The sequence below is a fragment of the Pan troglodytes genome, chromosome 16 (genome assembly GCF_028858775.2).
Source record: "Pan troglodytes isolate AG18354 chromosome 16, NHGRI_mPanTro3-v2.0_pri, whole genome shotgun sequence".
Taxonomy (NCBI): Eukaryota; Metazoa; Chordata; class Mammalia; order Primates; family Hominidae; genus Pan; species Pan troglodytes.
Window position 1 is genome coordinate 43,498,568 of NC_072414.2, and position 22,637 is coordinate 43,521,204.

General features: G+C 37.6%; 1 protein-coding gene across 16 annotated transcripts in view; it reads right to left on the bottom strand.

The window, feature by feature from the left end:
* Nucleotides 1-22,637, bottom strand: part of DMXL2 (Dmx like 2) — a 174,322-nt gene that overhangs the window by 65,065 nt on the left and 86,620 nt on the right. For all 16 annotated transcript variants that reach the window (XR_010151664.1, XR_010151669.1, XR_010151668.1 and 13 more), the window contains 2 exons: nucleotides 4,072-4,161; nucleotides 1,447-1,564 (listed from right to left, as the gene is read on the bottom strand). Coding sequence is in view for 7 of the 16 variants with exons in the window: in XM_054667536.2 (XP_054523511.1) it covers nucleotides 1,447-1,564; nucleotides 4,072-4,161 (208 nt within the window). In the remaining 9 variants the exon portion in view is untranslated. The remainder of the gene's footprint in view (nucleotides 1-1,446; nucleotides 1,565-4,071; nucleotides 4,162-22,637) is intronic.

Below are 22,637 nucleotides of genomic sequence, written 5' to 3' on the forward strand. Positions count from 1 at the left end.
TAGAAAGTACAAAATAAAGCAGAGGCAGAGAAGAGGAGAAACCTACACAAGTCCTTTAAGAACACAGCTATAAAATCAGGAAGAAAGAGAAATTTCACACAAAAACTAAAGGAAAACCAAGAAAGCATTGAGGAAATCTTTTGGCCTGATTTAGCAGTGGCATAACAAATATCAAAAGCGAGAAATAAAGAAAATTTTTAATGCAAGTCAATTAAAATATTATAAAGAAAAGTACCAACTTTATATAAGCATTGAATTCTGGTAAGTTGGCATATCTTTCCTGTTAGAAATAACGTGATAAATGGCAGCTACATTTGTTGGAAACCATATTAAAAAGATTAACCCAGGCAAAGGTAAGATACTACAGAAAAGTAAATTTTAAATTGGTAAAGCAGTACTGCTGTTATAATGATAGTGAAATAAAACTTAACATAATTGAATAACACAAATAAAAGTTTTGTGTATGAAGAAAGATATATGAAAGAAAAACAAGTTACTAGTCTGACGAGTGAAAAGATGTTTGAGCTAAGCTTCTTAGAATACAGGACCTCAATCTGATTTTCACTAAAGCGAAGGAAATTGTCTGCACAAATTACATAGAAACAGTTTCCTTAGATGCTATACATAATTTCGTGATGAAGACTACACTAAGAAAATTAAATATGTCCATCTGGATATTCACAATTTGTAACCACATGAGATTAATTATCTGAAAACCCTTTGTAAACTAAATATTCGCCATAGACACTTAATTCTTAAAGACATGGCTTTTCAAATAGAACACGTTGGTTTTATAATTATGAAGTTATATATATACACACAATTTTATTTGCCAATTTAAAAAACTTAAATAAAAGTTTAACATCTGAAGGGAACATTTTAAGCTAAGTTATAAAGTTTAAACTAAACATCATATTGTTTGTTTTTGAAAGGGTTAAACTACTTACTTTCACAAAAAGGAAAAAATACCACACTTCAAAGGGGAAAACTGTGAGATGGTACCTTGCATTCACTATTTCCATGAGGTTTCTAGTGTCCCACACAACATGATACCTTATATCTTATATTCATCATTGGTCTGAAGCAATTTACTGGTAATTTTTTAAAACCTATAATAAAATTAACTGTTTTCCTTAAGATACCAAATGGAACTACCAATCAAAATAATTTAATTATAGAGTTGAAGAAACTTACTTTTTAAAACAAATTAAGGTTCACAGATACCATTTCTTAGTAAAAGTCGATGTCACCAATGAATTGTCTTGCAAAATGTAATTTTCACCCACAGCCCTCTTCATCTACAAGCCAGCAATTTTGACAGAACTAACTGTTGTATCTGTCAAAAATTATGAGAGTGGTAACTTTTGAAGATCCATACTCAGTGAAAACTTAGAGATCATTTTTTAGCATGAAGGTAAACAAATGCAGACTATTTTTTTAAAGTACCTTGTGATGGCTGAAAAAATATTTCTGTTTCCTTTTTCTCCATATCTTCCTTATGTGGTTTATATCCTATAATGAAGTCTTCTTGAAACACATGAAGCAACTGTGTATTTGAGCCACACTACAAATACAAAAAAAAAATGAAGAGGTTTTATCTTCGAAATTCCCTGTCTCCCATCTCCCATCTGTCACCTCCCCAATGCTAATGCAGAAGAAATATATCTAACAATTTCTATTCTTTACCACTACTAATTAGAAAGAAAAAAAGCAACAGAAGAGAATCATTAAAACTATCCTGGTCAGAGAAAAATTACTTTCAAAAATGTCACAGCCAATAGCAGAATAGAAGAGCTCTAGCAAAAACAAATCAACAGGTTTGCTTCTCAGGAAAAAAAAAAAAAAAGATGCTAAAAAATCCAAATTTAAACAGTTAAGCAACCTTCACCACTTTGAGCCTGAAAGCATCAGATTCACAACTGACTGGGGAGGGCTGCACTATGTAAGACACACTAGACTACTACACAACTTGTAGTTTTTTCAATTCCACTGGAGAACCAAAAAACAAAACAAAACCCAGAAAGCTCCTCGAAGTATCCCAATAGCTCTGTCTAGTGGGAATTATGAGGGATCCTGTAACAGCCAGCAGGATGATACATCTCTAGAGAACTAAACTTACACATAAGTAACTAGAACCCCTCGAAGGATGGATGAAACATCACTGTCAACTGCTATGCTCCATGACCATGTTTTAAGACTATCACGAATGGCTACTTAGAACCTTAACGGGAACTGAAGTTCAAGGAAAGGCTAGATCCAAACAAAAGCTTATTTTGGAAGTGTATTAAGACAATCAATCAGATGGCTCCCCCAGAGATTTCAAGAAAAGGAAGCAGCTATGATTATCTTGGCATTGGATGAGGAGTCTATAATCTTATAGAATAAAGGAAAACCTGCCTCTTTACATAATAGAAAGAAATAAAAGGATTATAATATTAGGTTGGGCCATACAATTTTATGAAAGTTATAGGGTATTTTGTGTTTCTCTAGGTAGAAACATTAAAAATCTCTTCACATTCATTGTCTAGGAGGTCATTTCCCCAAGGGACAAACAATAGATGAAAGTAAAGAGAAGGGTGATGTCTTCATGGATATAGAAATCATATAACACATTGGGAACAAACCTAGAAAGAATTTTAAACTTTGTCATTCATTATTGCTTACAGTTTACCAGCCCTTGTGTTAAAAATAGGCACAAGGAGCAGGGGAAAAAGTGTTGAGCAAATATGAAGTAAAAAAACTGCTCTGTGAGAGCAGACTGTATTAATATCCCATGGTAATGAGTGCAAAGGAGGCTAAAGTAGAGGATGAATTTAACATCCAATCCATTAAAAATTAAGTTATCTATAGGAAGGAAGCCAACCCACTCTTCTACATTCCTATTGAGTAGAAAAAAGAAATCACAGGCTGAATCTGAAGAAAGGTGGGGCACTGGGGATTAAAAAGTTAAGCATTTCCCAGGAGGTATTAGCAATATGGGTCTGGCAGCCCCAGTTCTGCTATCAAGAGATGATATATTTTATCTATATTAGCAGAAATGAGTACATTTTCCCCAATAGAAAGTGCAAGACACTAAAGAAAATTTATGATGTAACTCTATACTTGCTTTCAACTATAGTTGGCTCTTTCTTCATTTCCTTGTTTAAAACTATTGGTAGCTTCCTTACCAAACTAATCCTTTTCACATTTGGAATAAATGTTCGTTCTATCCCTTAGACCATAAACATAGTCCTAAAGAAACAAATATCCTGAGGGCTAAAATGGGTTTTACATCTCCCTGTAGGGAGAAGGGTTCTCCTTCTTTCCTAGGTAGTAGCTAGGGAGGAATACTACACAAAGGACCTGTGATTAAAAAGTATATGTCCACTTGGATCTGACTTTCATCTGCATTTTAAAGGACCTCACAAAAGTACCCAATGTGGGGCCTAACAAGGCAAACACTCTGAAGCTAAGGTTACCCTCTATTGAGTTGAAAAGAGTAATAATATAAAATGAGAAACCACAACCCGACCCTCTATGCAGCTGCAGTGTATTTTCTCTCAGCATTTCAAGATCAAGGTCATGGTTTCTCTAACTGAATCGAATTTCCTTTGCTACAAATACAATTCAACTGGAGAAGAATAATTCCTTTTTTAAAAAATTTTACTTAAATAGCTTTTGGGGTACAAGTGGTTTTTTTGTTACATGGATGAACTAGTAGTGAATTCTGAGATTTTAGTGCACCCATCACCCAAGTAGTGTACACTGTACCTAACATGTGGTTTTTCAAATCTCTAGTTCCATTTCCACCCTCCCCCTTCTGAGTCTCTAAAGTCCATTATATTGCTCTGCATGCCTTTGCATACTCATAGCTTAGCGCCCACTTATAAATGAGAACATACAGTTCCTGGTTTCCCAAGGAGAAAAATAATCCCTAAATCATTAGTAGATTTTCACTATGGGAATCAACATAAGTTTTCTGCATTTAATAACAAACAAGAAAATTATTCTGAGAATGACATATATCATATACATATAAAACACCATGGGATAAAGTATACGAATATCACCAATTCACAAGCATGTTTTTACTTGGTTGGTTATTGCATCGAGTTCAATAATGCAGCCAGGTCGAGCAGTAGACTGTTGGCTCACAATATTAAACACTTCTCCAATAAGTTTCTGTAAATAAAAAACACAAAATGTTAATGGCCAACAACTTATAATCTAATGTCAATATGATACAGCATCTTGGACATTTAAGGCCCCCTCTAAATATTCACTGATTGGCAATGGAATGTAATACATTCAAAGAAATACTTCAACTTTCCATACTCATTCTCATGTTAACTCTAAAGTTAAGCAGAGAGAAAAAGATAATGTTTACAAAAATAGCATATAACTTCAAGGCATCATATCTTCTTCATTTTTGCAACCTTAAAGCCCAAGACAGACATGGCTGAAGATCTGGCCCAATGCCTGAGTGGTCTGCAGATGTGCAATGCCATTTAAAAGTACAACCCTGCCAGACCGAAGGTAAGGGCAAGGGTTGAGAAGAAGTGGGACTCTTGTGCCTTGGGATAAGGATGTATGAACAAATAAATGAAGCCTAACTTTGGAACCCCAAAATCCCAAAACTTTCTGCTAAAAAGAACAGTCCTCCTCACCCATGTTCCAACCAGCTTTCTCTTGCATAAAAACCTTTCAGTAACTTCATCTGAAACGGTTGCCTCAGAAAGAAATGCCCATTCTCCTCAGCACCCACCTTTACCACTTTTCACTACCTCAAAAAGGCCAATAAGAGGGGTTAGAGGCTAGCTTCGCCTAGAGATATAAGTACAAGGTAGGGGAGAAAGCACCCACCTTTACCACTTTTCACTACCTCAAAAAGGCCAATAAGAGGGGTTAGAGGCTAGCTTCGCCTAGAGATATAAGTACAAGGTAGGGAGATATAAGTACAAGCATATACACTGGAGTTGTGGAAAGTTTCTTATTTGTATCAGTAGGATTCCAGAGAGCATGTAAGAAAATTGATTCTAGGGTTATTAGATCAAAAGAAAAAAATATGTAGTTAGGTAGGGCTGAATTTACTGATACGGGTATGTTCACCCAAGATTCATGATTTAAAGTGTTAGCTCAGACATTTAGAAATGGTGTTAACAGGGCCAGGGTGGTGGCTCACACCTGTAACTCCAGCACTTTGACAGGCCAAGGCAGGTGGATCTCCTGAGGTTAGGAGTTAAGAGACCAGCCTGGCCAACATGGTGAAACCCCGTCTCTACTAAAAATATAAAAATTAGTGGGGAGTGATGGAGGGTGCCTGTAATCTCAGCTATTCAGGAGGCTGAGGCAGGAAAATCACCTGAACCTGGGAGGCGGAGGTTGCAGTGAGCCGAGATTGCACCACTGCACTCCAGCCTGGGTGACAGGGCGAGACTCCGTCCAAAAAGAAAAAAAAAAGAAATGGTGTTAACAGTCTGCTGGGTTTGTTCATTGAAATCTGGACTCAACTATGGCCTATAGTTGGTGAGGTGAAAACAGTGAAATTTGTGTAGCACACAACAAAGCTTTGCTACTCAAAGTGTAGTCAATGGATCAGCAGTGATGGGAAGCTTTTTATGAATGCATACTTACTCCCTGAAACTAAGACATCTGTATTTTAACGAGACTTCCATAGGATTCATGCGTATACTAAAGTTTAAGAAGTACTGCTGTAGATCACTGGTTCTCAATCTTGGCTGCACACTGAATCACCTGGAGAGCTTTAACAATCAATGATGCTTAGGTTCCACCCACAGAGATTGAGGTGCTTCCAATGTGCAGCCAAGGTTGAGATCCCCTCACAGGAATAGTTATGTATTCCAGCTAAGGATTTGCTTTCCCTGCCCACAACTCTCTGCCAGCACTATAATTAACAGACTTTCTGAACACTACACTACAGAATTCCAGAATTCTACAGAATCTCACTCAACATCACCTCCAACCAAGGAACTCATTTTATAGTGGAAGATACTACTGGAAATTAGAATGAAGTAAAGCATTCGCCCAGGGTGCAAAATTTAAAAGAGTGCTCAAAAATTCAATAATCAAGAAAAATAATATTTTAACGCAATATTTTAAAATCAAAATTAATGTAAACAATCCATAATGAGCAAAATATCAAACATTTAAATATAGAACCCAAGAGTATCTTAATGAGCCACATTGATACCATTAACGTGCATCAAAACTGCACATATGTGTTTTGATGTATTTTTTTTTTTAATGGTTAACATTCTTCTTTTCTTTTTTCAGGGTCTTGCTCTATTGGCCTCCAACTCCTGGGCTCAAGTGGTCCTCCTATCTCAGCCTCCCAAGTAACTAGGATTACAGGTGCATGCAACCATGCCTGACAAATTTTTTAATTTTTTTGTAGAGACAGGGTCTCACTATGTTGCTCAGGCTAGTCTCAAACTCTTGGCCTCAAGCAATCCTCCCACCTCAGCCTCCCAAAGCACTGGGATTACAGGCATAAACCACCACACCTGGCTGTAGTTAACATTTTTCCAGAACATCAAAGTAGTTGAAAAATGCTAAAAAATTGAAAAGTAGGTGCATTAAAACTCACATATTACTTTAAGTTTAAATTTATTTATACCAGAAATTGGACTAATTATAGTTTTATTTTTCTGGCTTTAATGGAAACAAACACATTAATAATATTTTCAAAATCTCCTTCTTTGCTTCTCTGGTTTTGACAAAGTCTCTTTTTTTTGTTGTTGTTGTTGTTTTTTTTTGAGATGGAGTTTCACTCTTACTGCCCAGGCTGAAATGCAATGGCACGGTCTTGGCTCACTGCAACCTGCACCTCCCGAGTTCAAGTGATTCTCCTGTCTTAGCCTCCCGAGTAGCTGGGACTACAGGTGCACGCCACCACACCTGGCTAATTTTTGTATTTTTAGTAGAGACAGGGTTTCACCATGTTGGCCAGGCTGGTCTTGAACTCCTGACCTCAGGTGATCCACCTGCCTCGGCCTCCCAAAATGCTAGGATTACAGGCGTGAGCCACTGCACCCAGCCTTGAATTACATTTTAAGGGCATCATTCTAACTCCTATGTTGAGAACAGACTTTGAGAAAGCAGAGCAAAATCATAAAGAAAGCAATACAAATTTTTTCACAATCTAACCTCTAACTTCCTATCCAGTCTCAGCTATTTCCAACAGCCATTCACATTCTATGCTATGGCTGTAATAAACTACTTACAGTTTACTATGCACATTCTTCTACCTCTGTGCATTGTTAGTTGCTGTTATCTCTACCTGAAATATCCTTTTCCTCCTTCACTTTCATGTCTTACCCATTCAGTAAGTCTTATCTCAGATATCTATCTCCACCAGAAATTCTTTCCTAACCATCACAATCTGGATTAAATGTTGCTTCTAACTATAAGAAAAGCCATCTTAACTGACAGCATTGGACAGAGAGAGGATAAATCACTCAGCAAGGTCAGTTAACCCAGAGAATCATTTTTAAAATAATATGTATACTTTAAACATTTTGTTTTATTTTAAACATAAACGTATACATATAACTGATATTTTGGTGTTGAGTAAGACCCTGGAGTATGGGCTTGCTAATGGGAATTACAGGTCTTTCTTGCGTATGCCACCCCTGTAAGGCCCTGGCTGTATTTTTCAGTTCTTTAAATGGGAATAGGCTGACACGTTGGCTCACGCCTCTAATCCCAGCACTTTGGGGGGCCAAGCTGGGTGGATCACCTGAGGTCAAAAGCTCGAGACCAGCCTGGCCAACATGGTGAAACCCTGTATCTACTAAAAATACAAAAATTAGTTGGGCGTGGCAGTGCGCACCTGTAATCCCAGCTATTCGGGAAGCTGAGGCAGGAGTATCGTTTGAACCTGGGAGGCAGAGGTTGCAGTGAGCTGAGATCGCGCCACTGCACTCCAGCCTGGATGACAGAGCAAGATTCGGACTCAAAATAAATAAATAAATAAATACATAAATACATAAATGGGAGTAAAAACATAAAGACACCTACAAAGCAATTCGAGTGCAGTTTTTCTTAAACCATTTCCTCCTGAATCTTTTACAGTTGTTTTGACCATGCCTAATTAATGATTTTTAGCAAAATTGCTTCCAAAGCACTTTTTATAAAAACATTCACGTTTTTTATACTCACATTTCATCAATTTATATAATATTTAATTAAGTTAAGAATGACACTAATATGTACAACTTGACATATACAAGGTTGAAAATAAACACAGCTGGCTCTTGAGAGACAGTCAACGTAGTTGTAAGAGTTTGGTCTCTAGAGCTAGGCTGCTTGGGTTCAAATCCTGGTCCTACCATTGCTAGATGACTAAACTGGGACAAGTAATTAAGTTTCTCTATGCTTCAGTGTCCTTATCTCTAAAGTATGGATAGTAATATTACATTTTTCTTAAGGTTACCAGGAAGGTTAAGTGAGTTAATATATGTAAAACATTTAGAAGACAGCCTGACATACAATAATCACTAGATAAAAGTTTGCTAGTAGTAGTAGTAGTAGTAGTAGTAGTGGTGGTGGTGGTGGTGGTAGTAGTAGTAGTAGTAGCAGTATTTTTTTCAGGTTAAATAACTTTCCCAGCTGTTATTATTGTTAAGGTTACAAGTCAACTTGTGGAATCAACAAAGCCTGGTATACTATTCCCTATGAGCATCCATCCTATATTTTATAGAAGGAATGGACAGCATCAATGAATCCAATGAGCTGGCTTAAGTAGAGGCCAATTAAATGAATTTCACATCCTGAAATCAGCCTTTTCTTCTAATTTACCACTTATTACATACTATATGTACATATTTATATGACTCTATAGATACAAGATCCTTGAAAGTAGGGACTACTTCTGTTCATTTTAACACTCTTAGCACCTGGTACAATATGCACATTTATTCTTCCATGTACTATAAGGTTATGCACAGTGAGTCCTCAATAAAAATTAAAGATTGAGTAAATAAATTGCTGAGTGAAAACAAATTACACTTTAGATCATTCCTACTTTAAAAGCTTGTTTTTACTAATAGCAGCACACACTATACCACCCTATCTTTCATCATGACTTCTCCTTTATTTATTTGTAGAATACCTTAGTAAGTACTCACTAAATACCTGAATGAATGGATCTCACCAATCTAGCATCACTGGGTGAAGATATTCAAAAGCTTATTTTTTAGGCACCAAAACAACTGTATCTTTGATACTTTAAATGGAATAAAAAAAACTTAATCCCTGTCTTCATAAATAGCCTGCTAAACATAAATCTCTTCTTGATGACTGACAGTCATATTTATGAACATTAACTATTACTAATGCCTTTAGAGATCTAATGACTTCAAGTACTGTCTTTGTAATAATAAATCCCAAATGTGCACTGGTACCTAATGTGGAACATTAGGAATATCTCCAATCTAAACCAAACTTAGGGACTGGGTGTGGCGGTTCACGCCTGTAATCCCAGCACTTGGGAGGCCGAGGCGGCTGGCTCACTTGAGGTCAGGAGTTCAAGACCAGCCTGGCCAATATGGTGAAACCCCTAGCTACTAAAAATACAAAAATTAGCTGGGCATGGTGGCAGACGCCTGTAGTCCCAGCTACTCAGGAGGCTGAGGCACAAGAATCACTTGAACCTAGGCGGCAGCGGTTGCAGTGAGCTGATATCATGCCACTGCACTCCAGGCTGGGCTGATAGAGCAAGACTCTGTCTCAAAAAAATAAAAACATAAAATAAATAAATAAACAAACAAGCCAAACTTAGGAATCTAAAACCAAGGTCACCTCACATTCAACGTGTCCCAAATTTAACTCATTGTAAATACCTCAAAACTATCTTGCCATAGCTACTGGAACAACTATCACAAATTAGAAACCTTAGAATCCTCTGTTTTCATATCCATATTCAAGCAGCTACTAAGCTCTGCTCTTCTCCTTTCCTAGACTATGAAATCCCACTTCAGATCAGGTTTGTTTTCCCACATGCTTAGTTGACCTCAACAGACTCCCTGCTATCTCCATGCTTCCAGTACCTACCAATTCTACTCTACCCTGCAAGTTAATCACTTTATTTCCCTTCCTGTGCTTCCTAAATCTACCCCTCTATCTACAGAACAATATTTATAGCTTTCAAGTATCTGTTACAAAATTTTTAAAAAGCTAGCCTTTACTCGTCATCTACTAAAAATCTCATTTAAGGAATAGGAGAGCATGTGACAAACTCTTGCTACATTTTGCCTCACAATTAGTAGAAGAAGTAAGTAGGAGAACTGCTATTGTATTAAGAAAATCAAAACGATGAGCAGAAATAATGGAAATGTGACAGAAAGTAGTCATGTCATCTTAAGAGTTTAAGACTGAAAATAAGAGCAAGACTCTATAGTCTATATTTTAGAAAGGTTAAAAAATCCCAGAATGCCTTATAGCATGGGGGTCTCAAAGTCAAAATGGCTCAAGGAAGTCTGGAGGCTCAAGAGACTTTGAAAGTTCCTGACTATGCAACTACAAATATAACTGATGAGAAAAGAAAGTTGATCAGAGTAGTGGGTTAAATAGTGTCCTCCCAAAATTCATGTCCACCCAGCATCTCGGAATGTAACCTTGTTTGAACGTAGGGTCTTGCAGACATAACTAGTTTAAGAAAAGGTCATACTGGATTACAGTAGGTGCAAAATCTAATGACTGCTGTCCTTACAAAAAAAGGATACGCAGAGACACTCAGATGGACGAAGGCCATGAGAAGACAGAGGCAGACTGCAGTGATGCAGCTACAAGCCAAAGAACACCAAGGACTGCCAGGAGCAATCTAGGAAGAGGCAAGGAAGGATCCTCCCCTTGAATATCAGAAAGAGCATGGCCTTGCCAACACCTTGAATTTGAACTAAATGTATATACACCAAAGAACAGTGCTGAAAACTATGTGAAGCAAAAACTTATAGAAGTAAAAGGAGAAACAGACAAATTCACAATTATAGTTGGAGACTGCAATACCTCGCTCTCAAGACTTGATAGAATGATTAGCGAGAAAATCAGTAAAGATACAGAAGAACTCAACAACACCATCAATCAAAACAGGATTAACTAACATTTATAGAACACTCTACCCAATAACAACAAAATACACATTCTTTTAAGTGCTTAGTGAGTGGAACATGTACTAAAATAGACCAGGTCCTGGGCCATAAAACAAACTTCAACAAACTAAAAAGGACTGAAATCATATGGTACATTTTTCTACCATGACGGAATCAAACTAGAAATCAGTAACAGGACGCTTGGAAGCTAAATCTTACACTTCTAAGTAATCGAGGGTCGAAGAGAAATTCTCAAAGGAAATCAAAACATATGAGGAAGTTCTCCTCTAGGTTTGTTAATTTTCTTGATTCCTCAACTTGATAAAGAATATCTACAAATAACCCAACAGCTGGAGGTAGGAATAGAGGAAGATGGCAGAATAGAAGGCTCCCCCAATTGTCCCCCAAGCAAGAACACCAATTTAACCACTATACGAAAAAAAGCACCTTCATAAGAACCAAAAATCAGGTAAGCATTCACAGTACCCAGTTTTAACTTCATTATCACTGAAAGAAGCACTGAAGAAGTAGGAAACACACACATCAATCACCAACACCACTCTTCTCCCACACCCTGGCAGCAGCGGCGTGGTGCTGAGAGAGTTTCTGTGCACTGGGGAAAGGAAGAGCAAGCAACTGTGAGCACTGAAGTCAGTGCTGCCTTGTTATATAGCAGAAAGAAAAACCAGACCAAACTCAGCTGACGCTCACCCATGGAGGGAGCCCTACCCAGAGGGGAATCGCTGATCCCATCTGTCTGAGCTTGATTCCCCAAAAGCCTTGCCACCACAAGGCTCAGGTGCTCTGGGGCCTTAAATAAACTTGAAAGGCAATCTAGGCCACAAGGTCTGCAACTCCTAGATGAGTCCTAGGGCTGAACTGGGCCAAAGACAGTGGGCTGGGGAGGCATGCAACCTACTGAGACACCAGGCAGGATGGCTAAAAAAGTGCTGGCATCATCCCTTCCCTAACCCCAGGCTGTACAGCTCACGGCTCCAAAGGAGACTCCTTCCTTCCGCTTGAAGAGAGGCGACAGAAGAGTGGGGAGGATTTTGTTTTGCATCTTGGATACCAGCTCAGCTACAGCAGGATAAGACACCAGTGAGAGTCATGAGGCTCCCTTTCCAGGCCCTATTTCCCACACGACATTTGTAGACACACCCTGGGCCAGAAAGGAATCCACTGCCATGAGGGGAAAGACCCCTGGCAGGATTCATCACCTGCTAACTGAAGAGCCTTTGGGCCCTGAATAACCAGCAGCAATATCCAGGTACTATGCCAGGGGTCTTGGATGAGACCCTGAGACTGGCTGGCTTGAGGTGAGACTCGGCACATTCCCAGCTATGGTAGCTACAGGGCAAGACTCCTGCTAGAGAAAAGGAGGGGCAATGTGCTCACTTCGACAGCACATATATTAAAATTGGAGAGAAGCAGAGGCAAAAGTAAAGGGAACTTTATCTTGCATCTTAGGTACCAGCTTGGCCACAAGGGAGTAGAGCACCAAGCAGGCTCTTGGAGTCCCCAGTTCTAGGACCTGGCTCTTGGACAGCATTTCTGGATCTTCTGTGGGCCAGAAGGGAGCCCAATGCCCTGAAATGGTGAGTCTCAGACTAGGCAGCATTTACAACAAGCTAACCAAAGAGCTCCTGGTCCTTAAGAAAACATTGGTAGTAGTCTGGAAGTACTCCCTGTAGGCCTGAGGTCCTGGTGGCCACAGGGTGAGGCTCGTCTGCCTTTGGAAAGGAGAGAGAAGGGTGGGAGGGACTGTGTCTTGTGGTTTGAGTACCAGCTCGGCCACAGTACAACAGAACACCAGGTAGATTTCTAAGATTATTGACTCTGCTCCCTACCTCCCAGATGGTACTTCTAGACCAGCCCAGTGTATGAGGGGACTTGTCACCCTAAAGGGAAGGACACAGGCCCGGCTGACTTTGCTACCTGCAGACTGCAGGAGCCCCAGGGCTTTGAGAGAACATAGGTGGCAGCTGGGGAGTGGTTACAGCAGGCTTTGGGCAAGAACCAGCGTTGTGCTGGCTTCAGGTGTGACCCAGCACAGTCCTAGAGGTGATGGCCACAGGGGTGCTTGTGACACTCCACTCCCAACTCTAGATGGCTCAGAAAAGAGAGAGAGAAAGAGAGAGAGAGGGGGAAGGAGAGAGAGGGAGAGACAGGGGGTGGGAGAGAGAAAGAAGGGGGGTGGAGGGGAGAGAGAGACGGGGGGAGAGAGAGAGGGAGAGAGAGAATGGGAGTTTGTTAGGAATAAAGTAAAAGAAGAGAACAAGAGTCTCTGCCTGGTAATCCAGAGAATTCTTCCAGATCTTGTCCAAGACCATCAACACAGTACCTCGAAGAGTCTGCAAGAACCGCAGCATTAATGGGCTTGGGGTCCCCCCAAAGCAGATACAGCTTAGATCACAAAACCCAAGTCCTTTTAAATATCTGGAAAGCCTTCCCAAGGACAGATACAAGTAAGCTCAGACTGTGAAGACTACAACAAATACCTAACTCCTCAATGTCCATGCACCAAAGAACATCTACAACTATCAAGACAATTCAGGAAAACATGACCTCACCAAATGAACCAAATAAGGTACCAGAGACCAATCCTGGAGAAACAGAGATATGTGACCTCCAGACAGAGAATTCAAAATAGCTGTTTTGAGGAAACTCAAAGAAATTCAAGATAACACAGACAACAAATTCAGAATTCTATCAGATAAATTTAAGAAAGAAATTTAAATAATTAAAAACAATCAAGCAGAAATTCTGGAGCTAAACAATGCAACTAGCATACTGAAAAATGCATCAGCGTCTTTTAATAGCAGAATTGATGAAGCAGAAGAAATAATTTGTGAGTTTGAAACACACAGAGGAGACAAAAGAAAAATGAATAAAAAACAATGAAGCACATCTACAGGATCCAGAAAATAACCTCAAAAGGGCAAATCTAAGAGTCATTGACCTTAAAGAGGAGGTAAAGAAAGAGGTAGGGGTGGAAAGTTTATTCAAAGGGATAGTAACAGGGAAATTCCCAAGACTACAGAAAGACATCAATATCCGAGTACAAGAAGGCTATAGAACGCCAAGCAGACTTAACTCAAAGACGACTACCTCGAGGCATTTAATAATCAAACTCCCAAAAGTCAAGGATAAAGAAAGGATCCCAACAGCATCAAGAGAAAAGAAACAAATAACATACAGTGGAGCTCCAATACGTCTGGCGGCAGAATTTCAGTGGAAACCTTACAGGCCAGGAGAAAGGCATGACATATTTGAAGTGCTGAGAAGAAAAAAAAATTTACCCTAGAAGAGTGTATCTAGTAAAAATATCCTTCAAACATGAAGGATAACTAAAAACTTTTTCAGACAGACAAAAACTGAGGGATTTCATCAACACCAGACGTGTCATACAAGAAATGTTACAGTTCTTAAATCAGAAAAAAGAGGACATTAATGAGCAATAAGAAGTCATCTGGGCCAGGCGTGGTGGCTCACGCCTGTAATCCTAGCACTTTGGGAGGCCGAGGAGGGCAGATTGCCTGAGTTCAGGAGTTCAAGAACAGCCTGGGCAACACGGTGAAACCCCATCTCTTCTAAAATACAAAAAATTAGCTGGGCGTGGCAGTGTGCGAGTGAGCTACTCGGGAGGCTGAGGCAGGATAATTGCTTGCACCCAGGAGGCAGAGGTTGCAGTGAGCCGAGATGGTGCCACTGCACTCCACCCTGGGTGAAAGAGCGAGATTCTGCCTCCAAAAAAAATAAAAAAATAAAAAAATAAAAAAATAAAAAAGAAGTCATCTGAAGGTACAAAACTCACTGGTAATAGTAAGTACACAGAAAAACACAGAATATTATTACACTGTTAACTGTGGTGTGTAAATTGATCTTAAGTAGAACGACTAAATGATCAATCAAAAATAATAATTACAACTTTTCAAGATACAGATGGTACAAAAAGATATAAATAGTAACAACAAAAAGTTGTAGCAGGACAAAGTTAAGGAGTAGAGCCTTTATTAGTTTTCTTTTTGCTTATTTATGCAAACAGTGTTAAGTCATAATTAGCTTAAAATAATGAGTTGTAAGATAATATTTGCAAGCTTCATGGTAACCTCAAATTAGAAAACATACAGTGAATACACCAAAAATAAAAAGCAAAAAACTAAATCATACCATCAGCAAAAATCAACTTCACTAAAAGAAACACAGGAAGGAAATAAAGAAGGAAGACCACAAAACAACCAGAAACAAATAACAAAATGGCAGGAATAAGTCCTTACTTACTAATTACTTGGACTAAATGGACTAAATTCTCCAATCAAAAGACATATAGTGGCTGAATGGGTAAACAAAATTCAATAATCTGTGGCCTGCAAAAAACACACTTCACACATAAAGACACATACAGGCTGAAAATAAAGAGGTGGGAAAAGATATTCCATGCCAATGGAAACCAAAAAAGAGCAGGAATAGCTATACTTATATCAGACAGATATACTGATATCAGTATCATTATATGTCTGATACTATGTATCAGACAAAATAGTTTTCAAGACAAAAACTGTAAGAAGAGACAAAGAAGGTCACTATATAATGCTGAAGGGGTCAATTCAGCAAGAGGATATAACAATTTTAAATGTATATGCACCCAACACTGGAGCACCCAGATATATCAAGCAAATATTAGAGTTACAGAAAGAGATAGACCCCAATACGATCATAGCTGGAGACTTCGACATCACTCAGAATTGGACATATCTTCTAGACAGAAAATCAACAAAGAAACATCAGACTTAATCTGTACTATCAAAAAGAGGGACCCAATAGATATTTACAGAACATTTCATCCAACAGCTACAGAATATACATTCTTTTCCTCAGCACATGGATCATTCTCGAGGACAGACCATACGTTAGGTCACAAAACAAGTCTTAAAATATTTTAAAAAATGAAATAATATCAAGCATCTTCTCTGACCACATTGGAATAAAACTAAAAATCAATAACAAGGAATTTTGGCAACTATATGAACATATGGAAATTAAACAATATGCTCCTGAATGACAAGTGAGTCAATGAAGAAATTAAAAAGAAAATTGAAAAATTTCTTGAAACAAATGATAATGAAAACATGACATACCAAAATCTATGGGATACTGCAAAAGCAGTACTAAAAGAGGGAAGTTTATAGCTGTAAGTGCCTACATCAAAAAACAAGGAAGACTTCAAATAAACAACCTAACGATGACTCTTAAAGAACTAGAAAAGCAAGAGCATACCAAACCCAAAATTGGTAAAGGAAAAGAAATAATAAAGATCAGAGCATAAATAAATTAAACTGAAACAAAGAAAATCATACAAAGATTAATAAAACAAAAAGTTAATTTTTTGAAAAGATAAAACAAAATTGACAAGTTTTTTCCCAGACTAAGAAAGAGAAGACCCAAATAAATAAAATCAGAGATGAAAAAAGGGATACTACAACTGATGCCAAAGAAATTGAAAGGATCAACAGTGGCTACTATGATCAACTACATGCCAATAAATTGGAAAATCTAAAAGAAATGGAAAAATTCTTAAACACATACAACCTATCAAGACTAAACCACAAAAGAAGTCCAAAACCTGAATAGATCAGTAAAACAAGTAACAAGATCAAAGCCATAATAAACAGTCTCTAAGTAAAGAAAAGCCCAGGACCCAATGGTTTTGCTGCTGAATGCTGCCAAACATATAAAAAGGAACGAATACCAATCCCACTAAAATTATTCTGAAAAATAGAGAAGGAAGGAATATTTTCAAACTCATTCTATGAGGCCGTATTACCTTGACACCAAAACCAAACAAAGACACATCAAAAAAAGAACACTACACGTCAATAACTCTGATGAATATTGATGCAAAAATCCTAAACAAAACACTACCAAGTAAATTCAACAATATGATTAAAATGATTAAAAGATCATTTATCATAACAGGGACACAAGGATGGTTCAACATATACAAATCAATCAATGTGATACATTTCATCAACAGAATGAAGGACAACAGAATGAAGGACAAAAATTTTTTAGCATCAATTAATGCTAAAAAAGCATGATAAAATTCAACACCCCTTCATGATGAAAACTCTAAAAAAACTGGGTATAGAAGGAACATACCTTCTATACCCTAGTATCATGCTGAATGGGGAAAAACTGAAAGCCTTTCCTCTAAGATCTAGAACACAATAACGATGCTCACTTTCACCACTGTTATTCAACATAGTACTGAAAGTGCCAGCTCGGGCAATCAGACAAAAGAAAGATATAAAAGGCATCCAAATTGGAAAGGAAGAAGTCAAATTATCCTTGTTGGCAGAAAGCATGATCTTACCTCTGGAAACACCTAAGGACTCCACCAAAAACCATTAGAATTGATAAATTCAGTAAAGTTCCAGGATATCAATCAACATACAAATACCAGTAGCATTTCTATAGGCCAACAGCAAAAAATCTGAAAAAGAAATTTTGAAAAAGTAATCTCAGCTGGGCACAGTGGCTCACCCCGTAATCCCAGCACTTTGGGAGGCTGAGGCGAGCAGATCACGAGGTCAGGAGATCGAGACCATCCTGGCTAACACAATGAAACCCCATCTCTACTAAAAAAAAAAAAGAAAGAAAATTAGCTGGGCATGGTGGCACATGCCTGTAGTCCCAGCTACTCTGGAGGCTGAGGCAGGAGAATCACTTGAACCCGGGAGGCAGTGGTTGCAGTGAGCTGAGATCACACCACTGCACTCCAGCCTGGGTGACAGAGACTCCGTCTCAAAAACAAACAAGCAAACAAAAAGTAATCTCATTTACAATAGCCATACATAATATTAAGAACCTAGGAATTCACGAAAGAAGTGAAAGATCTCTATAATGAAAACTGTAAAACACTGATGAAAGAAATTGACGAGGACAAAAAAAATGGAAAGATATTCCATGCTCATGGATTGGAAGAACTGATATTGTTAAAATGTCCACACTACCCCAAGCAATCTACAGATTCAATGCAATCCCTATCAAAACACCACTGACATTCTTTATAGAAATTTTTTAAAGATTTAAAATTCATATGGAACCACAAAAGACCCAGAATAGCCAAAGCTATCCTAAGCAAAAAGAACAAAACTGGAAAAATCATATTATCTGACTTCAAATAATACTGCAGAGTTACAGTAATCAAAACAGCATGGTACTGGCATAAAAACACACACAGAGAACAATGGAACAGAAAAGAGAACCCAGACACAAATCCACACACCTACAGTGAACTCATTTTTGACAAAGGTGCCAAGAATATACAATGGAGAAAAGACAGTCTCTTCAACAAATGGTGCCAGGAAAACTGGATATCCATATGCAGAAGAATAAAACCAGACCCCTATCATTAACTGCATACAAAAATCGAATCAAAATGGATTAAAGATTTAAATCTAAGACCTCAAACTATGAAACTACTACAAGATAACATCGGGGAAACTTTCCAGGACATTGGTCTCGGCAAACATTTCCTGAGTAATATATGACAAGGACAGGAAACCAAAGCAAAAATGCACAAATGGGATCACATCAAGTTAAAAAGCATAGGATACAATCAGCAAGGTGAAGAGACAACCCACAGAATGAGAGAAAACATCTTCAAACTACTCATCTAAAAAGGGATTAATAACCAGAATATATAAGAAGCTCAAACAACTCTACAGGAAAAAATCTAGTAATCTGATCAAAAAATGGGCAAAACATTTGAACAGATATTTCTTAAAAGAAGACATACAAATGGCAAACAGACATATGAAAAGGTGCCCAATATCACAGATCATCAGAGAAATGCAAATCAAAACTACAATAAGATATCATCTCACCCCAGTTAAAATGGCTTATATCCAAAAGACAGGCAATAACAAATGTTGGCATAGATGTGGAGAAAAGGGAACCCTCATATGCTATTGGTGGGTATGTAAATTAGTACAACCATGATAGAGAACAGTATGGAGGTTGCTCACAAAGCTAAAATAGACCTACCATACAATCCAGCAATTCCACTGCTGGGCACATACCCAAAAGAACGAAAATTGGTATACTGAAGAGGTATCTGCACTCCCATGTTTGTTGCAGCTCTGTTCAAAACAACCAAGATTTGGAAGCAACCTAAGTATCCATCAACAGATGAATGGATAAAGAAAAAAAAATGTGGTACTTATATACGACAGAGTACTACTTGGCCATAAAAAAGAATGAGATTCCGTCATTTTGCAGCAACAAGGATGGAACTGGAGGTCGTTATTTTAAGTGAAATAAGCCAGGCACAGAAATACAAGCGTTGCATGTCCTCACTTATTTATGGGAGCTAAAAATCAAAACAATTGGACCCATAGAGACAGAGTAGAAGGATGATTACCAGAGGCTAGGAGGGGTAGTAAGGGATTGGCAGGGAGGCAGGGATGGTTAATGTGTACAAAAAAAATAGTTAGAATTAATAAGACCTAGTATTTGATAGCACAACAGGGTGACTATAGTCAATAATTTAATTGCTCATTTAAAAATAACTAGAAGAGTGTAATTAGATCATTTGTAACACAAAGGATAAATGTATGCGGTGATAGATACCCCATTTTCCATTATTTGATTACTAAGAATTGCATGCCTATATCAAAACATTTCATGCACCCCACAAATATATACATCTACTATGTACCCACAAAAATTTTTTAAAAATTTTTTAAACCTGCAACTAACATTATATGTAATGATCAAAGACTGAATGCTTTTCCTCCAAAAATGGGAAGAAGGCAAGAACATCCAATCTCACTTCTTATTCAACATGGAGTTGGAAGTTTTAGTCACTGCAACAAAATAAGAAAAATAAAAGCCATACAGATTAGAAAGGAAGAGAAAATTGTTCCCATTTATAATGAGATGATTATCTACATGGAAAAGTCCAAGAAATCTACCAAAAACACTCCTACACCTAATATATGCATTCAGCAATGTTACAGGATATAAGATAAACATTCAAAATTCAATTGTATTTGTATATTCAATTGTATTTGTATATTCTGGCAATAACTACATGGACACCAACATTAAAAAGACAGCACCCTTTACAGTCAGTAGAATAAATGAAATACTTATGTATAAACCTAACAAAACATTCATAGGACATGCATGCTGAAGACCACAGGAGAGGGAGATTGGGGATACTATTGAAAGTTGTTTACTGTATATATTTAGAGATGGGGGGTCTCACTGTGTTGCCCAGACTGGTCTTGAACTCATGGGGTCAAGCAATCTTCCCATCTCATTCCCAAAGTGCTTGGATTACAGGTGTGAGTCATCATGCCTGGCTACATTATATTTTGAGTACTATATTATTATTTGAAGGTAGACTATGAGAGGTTAAAGATGCATATTATAAAACCTTGAGGAACCACCAAAAACAAAACACTGAGTATAATGGAGAACAAATAGAACCATAAGAAAACACAAAATCCCCCAAATCATGGAGAATGACATCAATAGCAAAAAACTAAAAACAGGCAAAAATTCCCATTTTCAAAAAGGAAAAGAACATACTTCTGCAGGGCAGACCAAGGAGCTTAATGTCTATCTAGTACAATGTTTTGGTCACCAAGAGATGTTAAGGTGTGTACATTATACCTAACATATATTAAAACAAATCACCTCATGTAACTTTGACTTTCTTCGTTGACTGCAGAAGATAGAAAGATTGTATTTTATTTCAGCAAAGTATATGGCAAGCTGTCTCACAGAAATCCTTGAAACAAGCTGGAAAACATTCCAAAAAATGAAAATGGAGAAAGATTTCAAATGTATACTGCTAGGCTCTTTCTTCAGACCTGCCTGTTTTATCATATTAATAACTGACTCAGATGGTGTAGGTATAACACTCTTCAAACAGGCTGGTGACATAGTCATAAAGCAATAACAAATATATTAAATAACATAATCCAGATTCAAAAAGATACTGAGAGATTGGACTGTTTAGTTGTGCTTAGCAAGATGAAATGTAATAGGAAAAATAGGTCTACATTTGGACCCCAAATCCAAATGTACAAATACAGAATGGAGAAGACAACACTTAGCAGAGGGCAGGGAGGGGGAAAGACTTCGGGATATTGACAGTCAGCTCATGATGAGTCAATTACATACGAAGAATGTGGAGTGACTGTCAAAACATAAATGTATCTAATGAGAGAGGTCACAATATTGCTATGTTTTAGTCATCCTACAAGGTTCAGAGTACAGACAAACTGAAACCTGCTCAGAAGAGTAACTAACCAGGGTCAAATGTAAAACAGTTAAAGAAACTTGATAGGCACAGGGGGAGCAGGTTTGGCCTGAGGTAGTAAGGTTCACAGGTTACAAGAAAGCTGTCTTTTAATATCTTGAGGTACTCTCATAGGCAAGAAATATTAGATTTATTCTAAGTAGAACTAGCACTAACAAGTAGAATGTACACAAAACAAAAAGCGTTTCAATATGATTGTGTGAGCTATTCAAGGATAGAATGAGCTGCATTTAGAGTTGAGTCTCCCTCATCGATGGCCAGATGACAAATTGGCAGGAATGAAGCAGAGGGGAATAAAGCATCAGATGGCTGGTGAGACCAGGTGACCTTTAAAATATCTTCCAATTCTAGTTCTATGATTCTATTTTTCTAGACTTTCTCTATGTCAAACCTTAAGCTCCAATCCAAATGGTTTTCTCACTGTTTCTGGAACAAGCTTTACACATGTACTTTCCTGTATCTATACTTACTTCCAGGCAATTTTCTCACTCAGGCAAAGACAAAGAATTTATCTTTCTAAATCTTATCCACTCATCAAGAATGAACCCAAATATTGTCCTTAATAAAGAATTCTGTGCCTACCTTAATCTGATCTCTCTCTCTCCTCTGAATAATGAAACACTTCTAGGGCCATCCTTTTGGCAATTAATTACATACCACCCTTAGACTCCTCTTCTTATGTCTTAAACTGCTACTTAACTTTTTATTAATAAGCTCTCTCTTCAGCTAAATTAAAAGCTCCTTAAAGGTAGGTCTGAAACTTATATTTTGTATTCCCTCTACATCTAGGAGAACATAGTAGATGCTCAAAAATAGTCATTGCTTTTCAATACTCGAAACATTTTTATTAGAATAGTTGTTTTTATAGGTAAATGGAAAAATCTACTGTTCAACTCTAGATACTAACATATATGACTTCCAGCTCAGATACAGAACTATCAGAATGAGATGCTGCCACCCACTGATAACAAATTCTAACCAGAGAATTTTTTAAAATGGTGAATCAAGCTTGAAAAAGTTCCAATTTTCCAACCTAAACATACAGCTTGGTAAAGATGCCTTAAAACTTCTTTTAAGCAAAGTAAGATTAACAGAACCAAACTAGAGAGTAAAATATGTTACAAACAAATAATATTTTAGAAAAAAATCCTTTTTATTTCTTTTTATGTAAAATGTACTAATGTGTGGTATGTACACTAAAATTTTGA